Source organism: Colletotrichum costaricense (assembly GCF_030867565.1).
Source record: "Colletotrichum costaricense strain IMI 309622 chromosome Unknown Scaffold_17.1, whole genome shotgun sequence".
Lineage (NCBI taxonomy): Eukaryota > Fungi > Ascomycota > Sordariomycetes > Glomerellales > Glomerellaceae > Colletotrichum > Colletotrichum costaricense.
The window spans coordinates 339,242-353,928 of record NW_026848246.1 but is presented as its reverse complement, the minus strand read 5'-3'; the positions used below and the strand labels follow the sequence as shown (position 1 = coordinate 353,928).

Below are 14,687 nucleotides of genomic sequence, written 5' to 3'. Positions count from 1 at the left end.
AAGGTAAGTAAGGTACATTAACGATCTCTTCCTATTCTCCTCATCACGGAAATATGGCAGTGATACAGTGGCTCATGTCAGTGTCGTGCAATTGTTCACTCATACAGCGGGTTGCCGTCGTCGCCTGTCTCTTCCATGATAGGCGGCGGCTATGTGAGACACGCATGCTCCCGCTGCGAGTTCGAGCAAAGCCCGCCCGGATCTAACCTTCTACGGCAGCACGGTATGCATGAGAATCGAACATCTTCGATATTTCACACAGTAATTCGTTGGCTTCGTTCACGGAAAGGCAATTTCCAGTTGATCGGAATCTCGCTAGGATGACACCGGTGAGTATGTGGAAGGCATTCCCGTGAGGGGTCATTGAAACTGGCATCATACGAGATGCAAGGCCTGACCGGTCAAGTCATTCGATGAAGACCTTGCATGAATATGGGTGAATACATGAAGGTCCTAGAAGGCGGAAGCGGTCGTTGATCGCCAGCCTGCATAATATCGTTTCGTCATCACGAAACTGCGAAATGCAGTGCCATCTACCCATTGGCTCAACCGCAAAAGGGTCGAAAGAAGTTTCAACGAGATTCAGAAGGCGGCAACTGGAGAATTCTTAGATCGAGTTGTACATGTATTTATAAGGCTTCTCCTTTCGCTTTCAGTTGTGAATAACCTTGCCCAGCTTACCGCTGAAACTCAACGACCACCACATTACTTCTTCTCCCATCATGACTTCCAAGAATACGACGTACAATACCACGGCCACCTACGAGGATGAGTCTCATCAGATCATCTCGTCGTACTTCATTGGGCCACAAGCCGAGAACCTTCCATACTTCAAGAAGAACATCAACATCATTTTAGATGAACTTGAGAGTGCGCGAAAGAGTTACTACCCTGAAGATGGAGTACGTTACCAAGATACTCAACTGCTTGATAAGTACAAAAGGTCATGGTGCTGATATGAAAGCAGAATTTCATCGATGAGAAGACACAGAACACGCCTGCTTTCCGCAATTCCATGGACAAGCTCCAGAATGCCGTTCGGAAGGCCTCCAACATCCTGGGCAAGTCAAGCATACCATTCTGGTCCCCTCGTTATGAAGCTCATATGTCAGTACTTTTCGCTTAGCCTCTTCCTAGTGTGCCATGCTTGAACTGATTGACTTAGGTGCACTGACCTGACCATGCCTTCAATGCTGGGATACTTCATGACGATGCTCTACAATCCAAACAACGTCGCGTTCGAAGCAAGTCCACTGTCGACCTTGGCAGAGATAGAAGTGGGCGAGCAGCTGTGCGATCTCTTTGGTTACAACATTAAGGAGGACAACGCCGAATCGCCTACTTCCTGGGGCCATGTGACTTGTGACGGCACCGTTGCCAATCTGGAATCCATGTGGTGAGGTCCTTCAGTCTCTGCAACACTGTCAGACGCTAACGACTGATTTCTAGGGTCGGTATGTATCAACTATCGCCTTACAATATCGGTTACTCATACCTTCCCAGCTCGAAACCTGAAGTTCTATCCCCTATCGCTTCGCAAGGCCTTTGGGAATGGCGAGGCACTCAACTTCCTGTCGGAGGCTTTCAAAGTTGAGACTTGCAAGGGTGAAACAAAGTTGTTCACTGATCTATCGACCTGGGATCTGCTCAACTTGAAGCCATCCGATATTCTTGATCTACCTGATCGACTATATCAGGAGCACGGGGTGTCCAATGCATTCCTTTCAGATGTAATGAAGAAATTCACCATCCAGTCCACTGGAAAGGATGAGTTGGAGCGAGAGTTCGGGCTTGAACTACCAGGCCAATGCATGTTGTCGAATACCAGGCACTACTCTTGGCCCAAGGGTGCTGGTAAGTAATTGCCTCTCTTTCAATGTACTGATTGGAGACTGATCGCATTCAAATAATCTAGCAATTAGCGGCTTGGGCTCCGATAATGTCATCGGCATTCCAGTTGATGCAGGAGCTCGCCTGGATTTGGGCGCGTTGGAGAAGAAATTGCAGGAGAATCTTGACAAAGGACAGCCCGTTTATGCGGTGGTTGCTATCATAGGTTCCACGGAAGGTAAGAGAGAGCCAACGGAACGCACTGAGTTGATCAAAACCTGACCTTACTTTCAAAGAGGGTGCCGTGGACTCTCTCAGCGGTGTTCTAGCCCTGCGCAAGCAATTCCAAGCGAAAGGATTATCTTTTGTTGTTCATGCCGACGCTGCCTGGGGTAAGTGTTCCGAGCCTTTGAGAATCGACTCCGTTTGCAACTGAATGCGCTAACCTCATTTCAGGTGGATATTTCTGCTCCATGTTGCCAAAGGACTATCGGCCAGGAGATGTCATGAATCTTCCCACTGACATGGGTGCGGCCGATGGCTTTGTGCCGGATGCGACACTTCGTGCCCAGACTCAGGATGATTTGTTCGCCATGCGCTTTGCCGACTCCATTACTGTTGACCCCCACAAAGCAGGCTACATCCCTTATCCCGCTGGTGGCCTTTGCTACCGTGACAATCGTATGCGGTTCTTGGTCACCTGGACGAGTCCCTACTTATCGCGAGGCTCGGTCACCAGCATTGGCATCTACGGTGTCGAAGGAAGGTCAGTCTACCTATTGGAAGAGATCTATCAGTAATGGAGAAGAAACTAACTATGCATATTCACTGCAGTAAACCCGGTGCCTCTGCAGTTTCGACGTGGTTGTCAAATAGGACAATTGGTCTTGATGCCGAAGGCTATGGTGCCTTACTTGGAGAGGTTACTTGGACTTGCAGCAGGGTATGTCTCAGTCACTTTCTCCATCATTCTCAGGATTGGTTGTGCTGTCTTTTCATGTTCCATGCTAACACACTCGATGAAGCTGTCAGCAGAGTGGGCAGCGTTGACAGACTCCGAAAGTCCTTTCGTCTGCGTGCCTTTCAACATGCTCCCATCTGAGCTTGAGCCGAATGCAACCGAGGAGAAGATCGAGGCCGAGAAGAAGCGTATCAGGGATGAGATTGTAAAAAAGACGAACGCTTCCATTATTGCCGAAGATGAAGCCAGACCGGACGACGAAAAGGTCATGAAACTCCTGAGAAGTCTGGGTTCAGACCTCAACATCAACGCCTTCGCGCTGAACTTCCGCTACGAAGACGGACGCTTGAACGATGATATCGAAGAGGCCAACTACCTCATGCAGAGAGTCATTGAGGCCCTTTCTGTTGACAGCCCAGACGACGATCCTACCAAAATTCCTCTCTTCTTGACTTCCACCGAATTCTCAGACGAACTGTACGGAGAGTGTAAGGCAAACTATGTCAAGCGGCTCGGCCTAGAGCAGAGTTCACAAGACTTGATGGTGTTGCGAAACGTCGTCATGTCCCCATTCCCTACTGACGGCAACTTCACAAATCAACTCGCCGACATCTTCTATGATGTCGTCGCGAAGGAGACTAAGGTTTGTTCTTGAAAGTCTATCATTTTGTGTCAGTAGCTGACCTGCATTTGCAGATCGTCCGCAAGCGCAACACACCGGCGCCGGATTTCCACAGCTTCCTCATTCAGGGCACAGAGGAGATCTTCCTGATCCATCTGCCTATGTTCCATGTGGCGAACCATCGACAGCAACTCATAGTCAACGCGAGCTTTGACGAGAAGTCGAAGGCCAAGTACATTGCTTTGAAGAAGTCGAACCCCACCGAGCCGATGCTGCTCGTAACTCAGCGCAAGGTCATGGCCAAGGATGTCATTGAGCAGAAGGGCCACTTCGATGGTCAGATTATGACAAAAGAGTCGTAAGTAGCATTTCAACTCGTAGCACGTTATGTGATCCCACTAACGATTTTAGCGGCATCATCCTTCAAGACGTTTGTGTTCAGTTAGGGAAGACCGTTGTTAGCCGCCCATTGAACTCTAAGTATCGCCTCGATAAGTACCCGGATACTTTCATGCCATTCTACCTCTACGGAACTCGTAAGTGCATTCATGCTGCTAGTCTTACCTCTGACATTCGGCTTACCAAGTTCATACAGCAAACGAAGCCAACATTGATCACGTCATTACTCGTGCGCCGAACACGCAACTTTCCGCGGGCCGCTGCAAGCTCAACTTCTACAAGAAGGTGGACGACTCGATCTGGAAGAAACATTTGGTCCTTCTCATTGAGGATGTTCGCGAGGCGCCTATGCAGCCATTCCCGTCGAACATTGAAATTGGTAGCAAGAATGCTGCCATCATTCCCCAAGACGGTTTCTATCGTGGGAACACTGCCAAAGAAGGTGGAAAGAACCCCGAGCCTCAGAACGATAAGACCACTTCTTCCAAAGAAGGCTTCAAAATTGGTGTTCCTGGCATGTCTTTCTCAGTGTCAACCAAGGACAACAGTTCCCAGCCCAAAGGGTATGGTTCCCACGGCTATGGCTCTCAGGGCTACGGATCTCAAGGGTACGGTTCCGCGAAGGATGCCGACTGCCGCGATTGTGGCAACGGGAACGGGAGCAACAACGGCGGCGGGAAGGTAACCTCGAGCAACAGCAAACCAAGTGGCGGCAACGGAAACAACGCTTCCCAGAGTCACAAAGAGGATGAGTCCAACAAGCCTCACACTTCGGCAAAGATTGTCAACAGTGGAACGCGGAGTGGCGCCGCCAAAGGGTCCAACTTTTTCTTCCGGCCGGGTGCGACCTTCAAGGTTGGAATTTGGGAAGACGGTGGCCGTTCTAATGCCAGCTCCAAGTATGCGAGCTTTGAACTGGGCAATTTCGTTGGGCGAGGCGAACTCACTCTTGGGGAGAGCGTGTACGTGGACAGCGAGGCCATGAACCTTGACCCCTTCAAGAAGGTCGAGAAGGTCGCTGAGTGGCGTCGGGAGTTTGACAAGATTGGCAAGGAGTTGGACTAGAAGGCTGAAGATATTTGAGCAGTTGCTGTCTTGTGAAGGTGAAAGATTTTCCACGATTAAACTTGTACGCAAAGGTTGTCCACAAAATTTGATTGAATTTGAGCTACAAGCTCCATCACACTTATAAATGCAAATAGAATTTCAGCGTACTAAATTGAAGAGTGCTTTGACCTGATCTTTCCACTAGCTCTGGCTTTCATGCGCATTCTGAACCTTTTCATACTTTTCCTTCTCATACATTGACCGGAGAATATCAAGGAATGGTGGCACCCAGAACAACAAGGCTACGACTTGTCCAAAGGACCAACCTTTCTGATCAATCACATCCATCAGAGCATTAGCTTTTACCAACAGGTATTGATACAGAAGGCATAAGAAGAATAGAATTATCGCCAAAGATAGTATAAAAAATGTGAACAGCGGTTTACTCAAGAATGCATGAAATCCGGAAGGTCGCTTGCTCCGATGAAAACCTTGGGGTTTGGCAGGCGGTAACTGACCCACTGCGTCGCTTCTCTTTTGTGTGGTAGCCACAAGGTGTCTGGTGATCAACACGAGTAGCACCAGCGTTGTCCATATCCATAGGAGTGGTACAGTCTTGATATTTGCGAACGAACTGTTGTCGTAAAAGCCGGAGAGGAAACCGACGGGGTCCGTACCAGTCAGCTGGTAGCAAAGTGATATAGCCGAGCCACCGCCACATGCTTCGGCACTGAAGAGGCTGTCTATGGCTTTATCCAGAAAGAGCCTGTCATGTGTAGAAATCGAGAGGTTCCGAACGAGTACGAAAAAGGTCACGGTGTTGAGCAAATAGCTTGCACATACCAATGCGGTCGAGAAACGCGATCGTACTCCGTGGCTATGAAGCAACATAAGGGTGAACACTGGTGGGAGGAAACCCATGATAGCTGTCAAAATTAGGGCATATCCGTTCAATGGGTCGATCTCATCGGGCCGCATGATAAGTGTTGCGATAGCCAAAGAAACTAGAACAATCAGTCAGTTGATCACTTGCAATAGACAATGGATAATGACAAGGATAACATTCAAGGGACCAAGATAGGTAGGTACGTACTGCCAAACAGAGCTTGAACTCTCACAAATGTCTCCAACGGGCTTCTCAGACTTCCTCTGACAGTCGGTTGAGCCTGTGATACCTTCCACAATTGGAATCCAGTCGATACCATAATGGTCGTAGCACAGATAACGAGAAGTAGTGCTTGAATGTAGTACGAGACAAGAACCTAATGAATCAACAGATCAATATATCGAGTCCTTAAGCCTACTGCCAATGCCGGGAGAGGAACTCACACCAATGCCCAAGACGTCAGGGTCCACATAAGGTAACGAGCAGGTATTGTCGCAAAGCCTGACTACACAGTTCGGGAGACCTAACATGTAATCGAATGTCGTCGGAGATGACAATAACTCAGCCGGGGAGCATGCGTCGGCACAAAGAGTAGGTTTTCGCGTTTGTTCGCAAGTTGCAGCGAAGCAGCTTGCTATGCTTGCGGCCACTTTGAAAAGGTCTGTAGAATCGTTTGTCGAAAAGTAGGATGTGAAGTTGTCATTCTCTTCTGCAGGAGCAAAATTTGTAGAGAACCCAAGATTACTACAAGTACTGAACAGGGTTACGTTTGCCTTTTGTGCCTCCATTCGTCCGTAGCGTAGCGGATCTACGTGGAGGCCTTGAGGAATTGCCTGGAATACTCGAGTCATATTCTGGCAGTCGTCGACACAGTTTCCTGACGGACAAATGTCGCCAAATGGAGTTTTGAGTAGTTGTTCTTCCGTCACTTCATACAGCATGGGATCCAAATGATCAACCATCTGAGCAAATCTTGCAGGGGCGTTGGTGTGAGCTGGTTCGGCAGAGGAAATTCTTGACGTAGGAGACCTTGCCGCAGCAGTATTCGACGTAAGGATGCTTGCTGTAGCAGTACATGTTGATTTCTCTGACGAGATGGACCCTCCCTTTATTGTGGGACGAGTTAGTTGAACACTTGTCGTGTAAGTCGATGATGTCGTCAACTTGGTGGGAGCTGCGGGAGTATTGGCGAATTTCGCAGTACTCTTCACTCCAGGCGTGAAGGCACCGTATCCCCCGTAGTAAGATGTATAGTCATCCCAGCTCATTGTTGCGACGCCAGATGACTTGGGTAAATTGGCAGAAACTGTCGCCGATTTCAGTTTATCAAATGCAGGGAGGCTCAATAGACACTCTCACCTACGAATGGGCTTCCAGATTTTATAATATTTCCTCAATCGCGTACAATGTTCAAGTTCTAGGTACGGGCCATTCTAGGCCGCCTCACTTTACATGGGTTCCGAGCTTCTGAAAGCGGCGAAGTCTAAGGCGCGGCAATGGGGGCTGAACGATAGTCGATACATCTGGAGCATTTCGTTGCTGCACGTTATAGGTCGCCTTGTCAATATTGTAATGGTTGCGCTAAACGAATGCTACAATGGACGATAAATGCTGCAAGCTCAGCCCCCAGATTGATCCTACCATGGTCAGCGGCTCAAGTTCGCAGAGCAGGCTGAGGGTGGCCGACTCTGGGCTCGGTTTCCGTGCAGTCGAATGAGAGTTTGATTGATAAGGATGGGTGCTGAAGAAATTCGAAGTGTTGTAGCGTGACACTTCCTGCGATTCCAGAAATAGATGCCTCCCACACATTGAAGGTCCCAGTTGAAGGCGTGCCGATAGACTTTTGGGATGTGATCGTCGTTGGATCGTTGGCAAGGCAAATTGTTTATCATTACTACTCAGGCACCAGTGGTACCCTTGCTTTACCTCCTCGTTGGGCACATGCAATGGTTACCGTGATGCTTCCCACTTCTATCAGTCTTGACGAACATGCAGAGCACTTTTGTTTCGTGCAATGATAAGTCAGATTGTACTCTGTGGGGGGAAAGAGGGGGCGCGAGGGGGCGCATGCTCAGGCTATTGATGAAGAGGATTTTCATTTGAAGCCACGAGATTCAGCCCGCCCGAATCAACAGCAGCAAGGCTTGACTGGCCTTCCACTTCCCACTGACTGACTACTCCGGTTACTTGCTTTTTATGTACTTTTGTGGATAAGTTCCAATATAGGTAGTTCAAGCCACCTGAACACCGCTACTCATCTCCTGTACATTTGTCGCCTGACGAACACCACTCTCAATGGCATGCTGGTCAATGATCGGCCTTCTCTTATCATAAGAACTGATTATGGACTTCTGCTGGTGATTGCCAGAAAGCCTGGGACCATGGTTAAGTTTCCGTCTACGTGACAAGAAAAGCATGATGGCGATAAAGCAGATGACTCCTAAAGCTGTACCAACTGTGATCCCGGCGATGATCTCCGGAGATGTTCCTTTGGATGATCCCCGCTCTGTGTTCGGAAGAGATGCTGTAGGAGATGTGGAACTTGGGCCTTCCTAAAGATCCAAAAGAAGACCCGAACTATTAGTCTTTGTGATGAGTAAAAGGCTCCTGGGATACATCAGAAGGTCTTACGATGAACACTGTCGAATATGCGGGATCATTCACCGCTCGATCACCTCGAATAATCCAGCGCTGTCCAGGGACATCAACCGAGTTGCTACTGGCTGATCCCGCAATCTGGTCCGACATGAACACGCCGCTGCCCGCATGGCGGTCAACGATGTAGCTGGAACCATTCGCAGCGTTGAAGAGGTCAAACGTGCCATCGCCCCAGTCGAGTATATCCCACAGCTGTGAGTCTTCTGAGGTCATTCTTCTCATGCAGACTGCCGTGTGTCCATTCGCCGTTTCTGCCGGGTCCCAGCAGGCTGATAGTTGAAGTCCCACACCGGTTGCGTTTGATCGAATGAGGTACCGGCCTTTGATGGAGTTTGCCGGTTGGAATTGCCATGCCATAATCTCTTTATCGTCGCATGAGTAGGTTCGTAGGCCATCGGAGGTCTGTTGCAAGCATCCTATAATAGGACCTGTGACGTTGGTGACTCTAGCGTCTGAGAGGAGGTACCAGGTATTCGAGTCTAGACTTGCTTGAGACATGCTTCTCAATTTCTAGAATTGTTTACCGACGAACCTATCATCGATAAGCTGCTACCTCCGTCTTATGTGTAGTTTTGTTCGAGCTTGAGTAATAAGATGTGTGAACGAATCGAAGGAGACATCGAAATTGAGGAGAATGGACTGTGATACATATGTTTTCACCGGCGTTGGCCGTGGGCAGATCCCTTGATCTTTATTAGCCACCTCTATGGCCCTGGCTTGACTCGTTGAGGAGTCACGCCGCCTTCTAGGCTTCTGTCAAACTTACGAAAATCTTGTCTAAATACTAAATCATTTCAAGTAAGCAATGCTTAGCCAAGAAAGGCGATCGACATGATCCACGGCACGACCACTGGCATATAGGAAATCGTAGCCGTATAGACCGCGAGGTCGACTTGAGTTGACAAGGACAAGGCCGGTGAAGAAGTTCGTGAATGGAATTAGTCGTCTATAGCCATCCTTTCCCTCATCATGGTATCAACAACCCAGGAATATGCATACATGAAACAACAACGCTCTACACAAGCGCCGCAACCCGCACTCTAGATGCTCACTTCTTCACCTCGGTGCTCCCAATCGCCGTCGTCCCGCTCGCGGTGTCAGGAGAATCAAGCAACTCGGGCCCAGGATCCGCTTGCTTATTCAGACTCCCCTCCCCAACCTCCCTCTCCACCTTCTTCACATCGACATCTTCAGCATCGAGCTGCTCCTCCCCAAACGGCCCGCTCGTCTTGACGCCCTCCATTGAGTCCGTATCATTACCATCCTTGCCGCCGCCCAACACGCCCGCATCGTCTTTGACGCTGCTCGCGCGGCTCACGTCCGCGCTCTCGGGGCTCTCATCCCTCAGTCCGAGGTGCTTCTCTGCGACGGGGTCCTCTTTGTTGTGACCCTTCCAATCAGCAGCCTGCATCTGCGGAACGGGCGACCCAGACGATGGCTCGTTGATGATCTCGCCGGCCGTCGGTGAAATCACCTCGTCGCCGCCGTCTTCGGCCCGCTGCGAGTCTGCCACACGCCAGACAACGGCGATCTTGTCAAAGGCGCGGGAACCTTTGCGACTGGACCCCTTGATGCCGTCCATAGCATCCCAGCTAATCTCAAAGACGCCGCTGGCGTCAGCCTTGCCATCTTGCTCGGGGCCGTTGCCCTCGAAGAAGACGTTGAACCAGACATGGGCAACAGCGGTGACCATTGTGAGGCCCATGGAAGACGAGGTACGGTTACGACGCTCTACTGAGATGTTGACGTCGCTGTTGGGAATGTGGATGGGCTCTGTTGGCTTGAGAATAACGGCCATACCGCCGGGCTCGCCATCTTCGCCACCATTTGACTTCGCTTGGGCTTTGGCGTGTGACTGCTCCGCCAACGGAGCATCAGTGTCGCTTCTCTTCTGAGCCGCGCTCGGCTCGGGTGTGCGAATCAAGGATGTCGTCGCCGCATTGCGCAACTTCTTTGACTCGCTTCGGGTAGGGGTAGTATCATCCTTCTCAGGCCCCGAAGCATCATTGTCTGAGCTGCTCTTCTTTGCATTATTGGTGTTGGTAGGTTCCGACAAAGGCGCCGCGGCAGGCGCCTTCTCCGTAGGTTTGACGCTGACGCTGGCGAGATCGGATACCATAGAGCCGACTCCGCCCCCGCTTGGTGTATCGCCCTGAACGACGATCCTCTCGCTCTTCTTGAATGTGTGAAAGACCTTGATCTTCTTTCCCTCCTCGGCGAATCCTTCAACGTCAAACTTGACGCCACTTCGCAGACCCCAGACATGGATCTCCATAATCTCAATAGCCCGGTCAACGTACTTCTTCCCACCTCGAGTCCACCTGTCGACGTATGTAATCGTTCGCAGCTGGCTGGGAATCGAGATGCCCGCCCCAAACTTGGGCCGCATTCTCCTCTCCGTAAACCTCGTGAGAGCTTCTTCGGGCTTCCAGCCGCACTCGGAGATAAGGTAGCTGCAGGATACTGTGCCACTCCTGCCCTTACCAGCCTTGCAGTGAACGACGACGACCCTCTTGTCATCTCCTTCCGCAGCCTTGTCAGAAGCGCTGACGGCAACATTACCCGGCTCCAGATCGCCTCCCTGAAGCCAATTTCGCATGCTGGCCATGATCATAGGAATCAGACGGAATGGGGGCGGGTGATGATCAGGCCATGGGTAATGTCGTACTCGGCCGTAGACCTCCTCGTCAGGGTACCCCGTTCCCTCTGCGCGGAACTCCCATATCGCCCATTGGTCTTTGTGCTTCGAGTCGAGAAAGGTAACGAGCCGATCGAGCGGGTTTCGGTAAGCTCTTTGGGGATATGTGCCTGAAGGACCAGATCTGGGTAAATTGAAAAGAGTTAGCTCTTTCCCTTTGCAATAGTGTGTGGTATAGAAGTGCCCCCATACGTTGCAATGATGTTGTTGGTAACATAGCAAAGATCCAAGTCCGACTCGGCGTGCCGTGCTCGAGGTCCCGCAACGATCTGTCGAAGTAAAGAGGCCATGATGGAGACAAATCTATTGATGCACCCAGGAAAGCGGAGCAAGGTTTAGGACGAACGGGCGCCAAGAAAATAGGGATTGTTGCAGCGCGTGTAGTATAAATGGGCGATCAAGGAAGTCTAACCAAGGCGTCCTCCCTCATGACGGTCTACTGTGTCGTAGCTGCGCCTTGGTCGCGTGCGGGAAGTGAGCCTTGACGTCGGCCTCCGAGCAGGGGAGGGCGACGTCATTCGTAGTGGGGTGAGCCGGGGAAGAGCTGCCGAGCTACGCCACTTCGGGTGTGGCTAGTGTCGTCGTCCGCCCCGGCTTCTTGGCAACATGTGCTCAGCCCTTTGGCTAGCTTGTGCTGTTGGCATCTTTAGCAAGCTCCGCAAACCACAAAGATTTAAGGAAAGGATGAAGATAAATTGTATAGTCATGCGAATTTGGATTTACTGCTCAATCAAAACTAACAAACAAAGGCCGGAGCCAGTGAGCAAACGGGAAACCTGAAATCATCGTGCGATGCAGAGAGCATCCCGGTAAACCATCAGGCCCCAAACTCGCCTACACTATAATAACCTGAATTACCGGCGAAACACCGTGTGAACCTTGGCCGGCCATGAACCCTCCCGCTCATTTCTTTTCCTTTGCGACCGTATACTCTCGTTATAAACCTCTTTGCGTAATCGTCCCCTGCCGAGAAATACTCTCATCCTATTTGGCTTGCAACCTGGCTCTTCGCAACGGCGGAGCCGCTAGACAATCAGCCTCATCTCGAGTAAGGCTTTTGTCATTGCACCCTTGAAGGTACTCATGACTTTAAATCATTTCGCGTATTTCGCCAATGCTTAGGAAGTCTTCTTGGGGACAGCGGTGCCGCTGAGGTAGCGGTTGGGGTCAGTGTAGGCGTAGAATTGGCGAGCGCCTCCCTTGACGGTCTCCCAAGCCTGGCGGGCGGCGGGGGGAGTGCCCTGGTTGCCGACAGCGGAGTCAACACGGGACTCGAGAAGGGCGAGCGAGTTCTGGACGTGGGTGCTCTGGGTGAAGCGAGCACGGAGGAAAGCGGTGTAAATGGCAATCAAGATCCAGGAGCGGCGCTGGAAGGTGATGGCAGAGAGGAGGAGGCGAACCCAGAGAAGAATCTCGAGCGAGGACACGACAGACATGGAGGCATCGTAGTACTCCTTGACGAAAGCGCCAATCTTGTCGGCGATCGGGTTGTTCGCGTACTGGGCCTTGCCGCTGGGGGAAGCACCAGCGGCAGGCGTGATGGGCTTGGGAGGAGTGATGGTGGGAATCACGTTGGCGCGGGTGTAAGTTGCGACGTGGAAGATCGAGTAGATGGCGTAAGGGAGCATGGCCAGGGGGTACTGGGGGGACAGAAGCCACACCAGGGACATGACTGGGGTCGCATGGTTAGAAGCGATTCCCCCGCAATAAGAGGGCAAGGATGCAAACTCACCAAGATACTGAACATTCTCGTCGGCAATCAGGGCCAAAGGGCTCTGGGGAGCCTTGGCTCCAGCCTTACTGCGTGCGCGGAGAGTCTTGTAGACGACGATGCCGTAGGTCAGGGCAGCAGACAGGAATGTGAGTCTGTAGCTGAAGCGGGCGATCCGGCTGTAGTAGTTGAAGGAGATGTAGGAGAAGCCATAACGGATAACGGCAAAAATAAGGGACAAGTGTCTGCAGCAGGAGTTGTCAGCCAACGTTTGCAGAATAGAGGTAGGTTTCGTCGATTGTGAGCCCATCGGTCATCTCCACGTGCATATCTCGGGTCGTCGGGTTGCAGGGAGGGAGGAGGGCGTCATATCAGGATGGTCTGTACATACCCGGCGAACCAAGCGACTGTTGATGAAGATGTTAGCAGCTGTTTATGGCGACAGAGACATGCAGGCGAAAAGACGGGAATCAGCATACATTGCAGGGTCTGGGCCAGAAGCAAAAGCCTCTGGGTCAAAGGGACGTTGGCAGGCGGAGGGGGAGCCATCGTGATGTGTTCTGAGTGCGGCGGCTCTCAAGGGCAGAACAGATGTATGTGGAATATTCGATGCAGCAGTCGAAATTGGTACTCTGTAGCAATGTCGTAGTTGAGGAGAAAGCTGCGACGGTAAGCTGGTGGTTTTTGTGTCGTGTGAGAAGTTTCTCGGAGATGCAGATGCTGGGTTGACTTTGGGGAAAGCTGGCCAGAATGCGCAAGAAGTTGAAGTGATGCGGCGGCGGGGACTCGAGTGGCTGGTCCAGTGTGCATGGAAGTGTCCAGTGCAGAGGAGACGGAGGGGGTGGAGGGAAGATGGAGCCTGGACCAGCTGAGGAAAGCGGTGGTCGGTGCGTCGGTGCGTCACTGCTTCCTTCTTCGTGCTTCCCTTTGGTCGGTTCCCTCCTTCCTTCCCGCCGCTGGTCCCTCTTTTTTTGTTTTTATTTTTTATTCTTATTTTCTGTGTGGCTACCAGGTATTTTTGAACTTCCAGGTTGAATACGTATTCGTACATACCCAAAATTCCCCAAATTCCAGTCTAGGGTCCCGGACACAGAAGCGGCAGATCTGCACTCCGACCATGGGCGATGGAGTGGGATTTGCTCCAGATTTTAAATGACAGACAGGTAAAGACAGGGCTCTCTGGCTTTTGTTTCCGTCTCATCCCAGCGTCGCACAGAGTACTGTGTTGGGCGAATCAGCGCTGCTACTCATATGCAAAGAAGCTCAATGTTTCCTTTTATCTCGAGTGTTTTGGAATCCCGTCTTCAACGGCGGCACAGGAAGGAGATCTGACCGCGAGAACCCAACCGTCCGTCAGGTCAGTGTGAAGATGAGACGACGGCAGAAAATCCGTGCCCCGAACAGGACGGGAAATATCAGCAAACACCAGGACCACTAGAAAGCATGTGCATCCAATGCAGAAGGGAGAGCCATTTTGGTGGTACACGCATGTCTCTGCACTCAAGTGTGTAGTCGATAATATGAAAATGGAATGATATGGCCAGAGCGCCCTCCAATGACGATTGAATCTGGCAGGGGTATTATGACCAAAGCAGCACGAAATGCTCATCCCCTAGATACCTAACCTACGTGTCGATATCGGGACGCAGCTGTGCCTTGGACAGGAGACTCAAGAGTCGAGACTCTTTCATCACCACTGGCGCTAGCTCCGGACTTTCCTGGCCTGGTGTCAAGCCACAATCATCGCCTTGTTTCTTTTCGTCATCATCACGCCTGGTCTGTGCGACAGCTGCAGGCGATAGCTCCGTCGAGTCCACACAGCTTTGACCAATGAGAATTCTCCGCATTTAGCCCGCTTAGTCACACTGTGCCTTC

At 51.1% G+C, this 14,687-nt stretch overlaps 5 protein-coding genes across 5 annotated transcripts; 1 reads left to right on the top strand and 4 right to left on the bottom strand.

Moving 5' to 3' along the window:
• Positions 1 to 722: 722 nt before the first annotated feature.
• CCOS01_13300 (uncharacterized protein) lies at positions 723 to 4,877 on the top strand (the record flags this gene model as incomplete). The annotated part of the gene is made up of 12 exons (XM_060461446.1): positions 723 to 902; positions 968 to 1,107; positions 1,166 to 1,362; positions 1,450 to 1,854; positions 1,916 to 2,068; positions 2,127 to 2,222; positions 2,287 to 2,596; positions 2,665 to 2,773; positions 2,856 to 3,434; positions 3,488 to 3,771; positions 3,825 to 3,949; positions 4,009 to 4,877. 12 exons carry the CDS (start codon positions 723 to 725, stop codon positions 4,875 to 4,877), a joined length of 3,447 nt encoding a protein of 1,148 aa, XP_060307874.1.
• Positions 4,878 to 5,301: 424 nt separating this feature from the next.
• Positions 5,302 to 7,013, bottom strand: CCOS01_13299 (uncharacterized protein; the record flags this gene model as incomplete). The annotated part of the gene is made up of 4 exons (XM_060461445.1): positions 5,302 to 5,493; positions 5,730 to 5,863; positions 5,953 to 6,121; positions 6,189 to 7,013. 4 exons carry the CDS (start codon positions 7,011 to 7,013, stop codon positions 5,302 to 5,304), a joined length of 1,320 nt encoding a protein of 439 aa, XP_060307873.1.
• A 963-nt stretch (positions 7,014 to 7,976) lies between these two features.
• CCOS01_13298 (transmembrane alpha-helix domain-containing protein) lies at positions 7,977 to 8,901 on the bottom strand (the record flags this gene model as incomplete). The annotated part of the gene is made up of 2 exons (XM_060461444.1): positions 7,977 to 8,297; positions 8,377 to 8,901. The coding sequence occupies 2 exons, from the start codon at positions 8,899 to 8,901 to the stop codon at positions 7,977 to 7,979; spliced, it is 846 nt and encodes a 281-aa protein (XP_060307872.1).
• Positions 8,902 to 9,451: 550 nt separating this feature from the next.
• CCOS01_13297 (dual specificity phosphatase) lies at positions 9,452 to 11,391 on the bottom strand (the record flags this gene model as incomplete). Its single annotated transcript, XM_060461443.1, has 2 exons — positions 9,452 to 11,225; positions 11,294 to 11,391. 2 exons carry the CDS (start codon positions 11,389 to 11,391, stop codon positions 9,452 to 9,454), a joined length of 1,872 nt encoding a protein of 623 aa, XP_060307871.1.
• Positions 11,392 to 12,219: 828 nt separating this feature from the next.
• Positions 12,220 to 13,361, bottom strand: CCOS01_13296 (endoplasmic reticulum protein; the record flags this gene model as incomplete). Its single annotated transcript, XM_060461442.1, has 4 exons — positions 12,220 to 12,773; positions 12,834 to 13,057; positions 13,204 to 13,219; positions 13,292 to 13,361. 4 exons carry the CDS (start codon positions 13,359 to 13,361, stop codon positions 12,220 to 12,222), a joined length of 864 nt encoding a protein of 287 aa, XP_060307870.1.
• Positions 13,362 to 14,687: the final 1,326 nt, after the last annotated feature.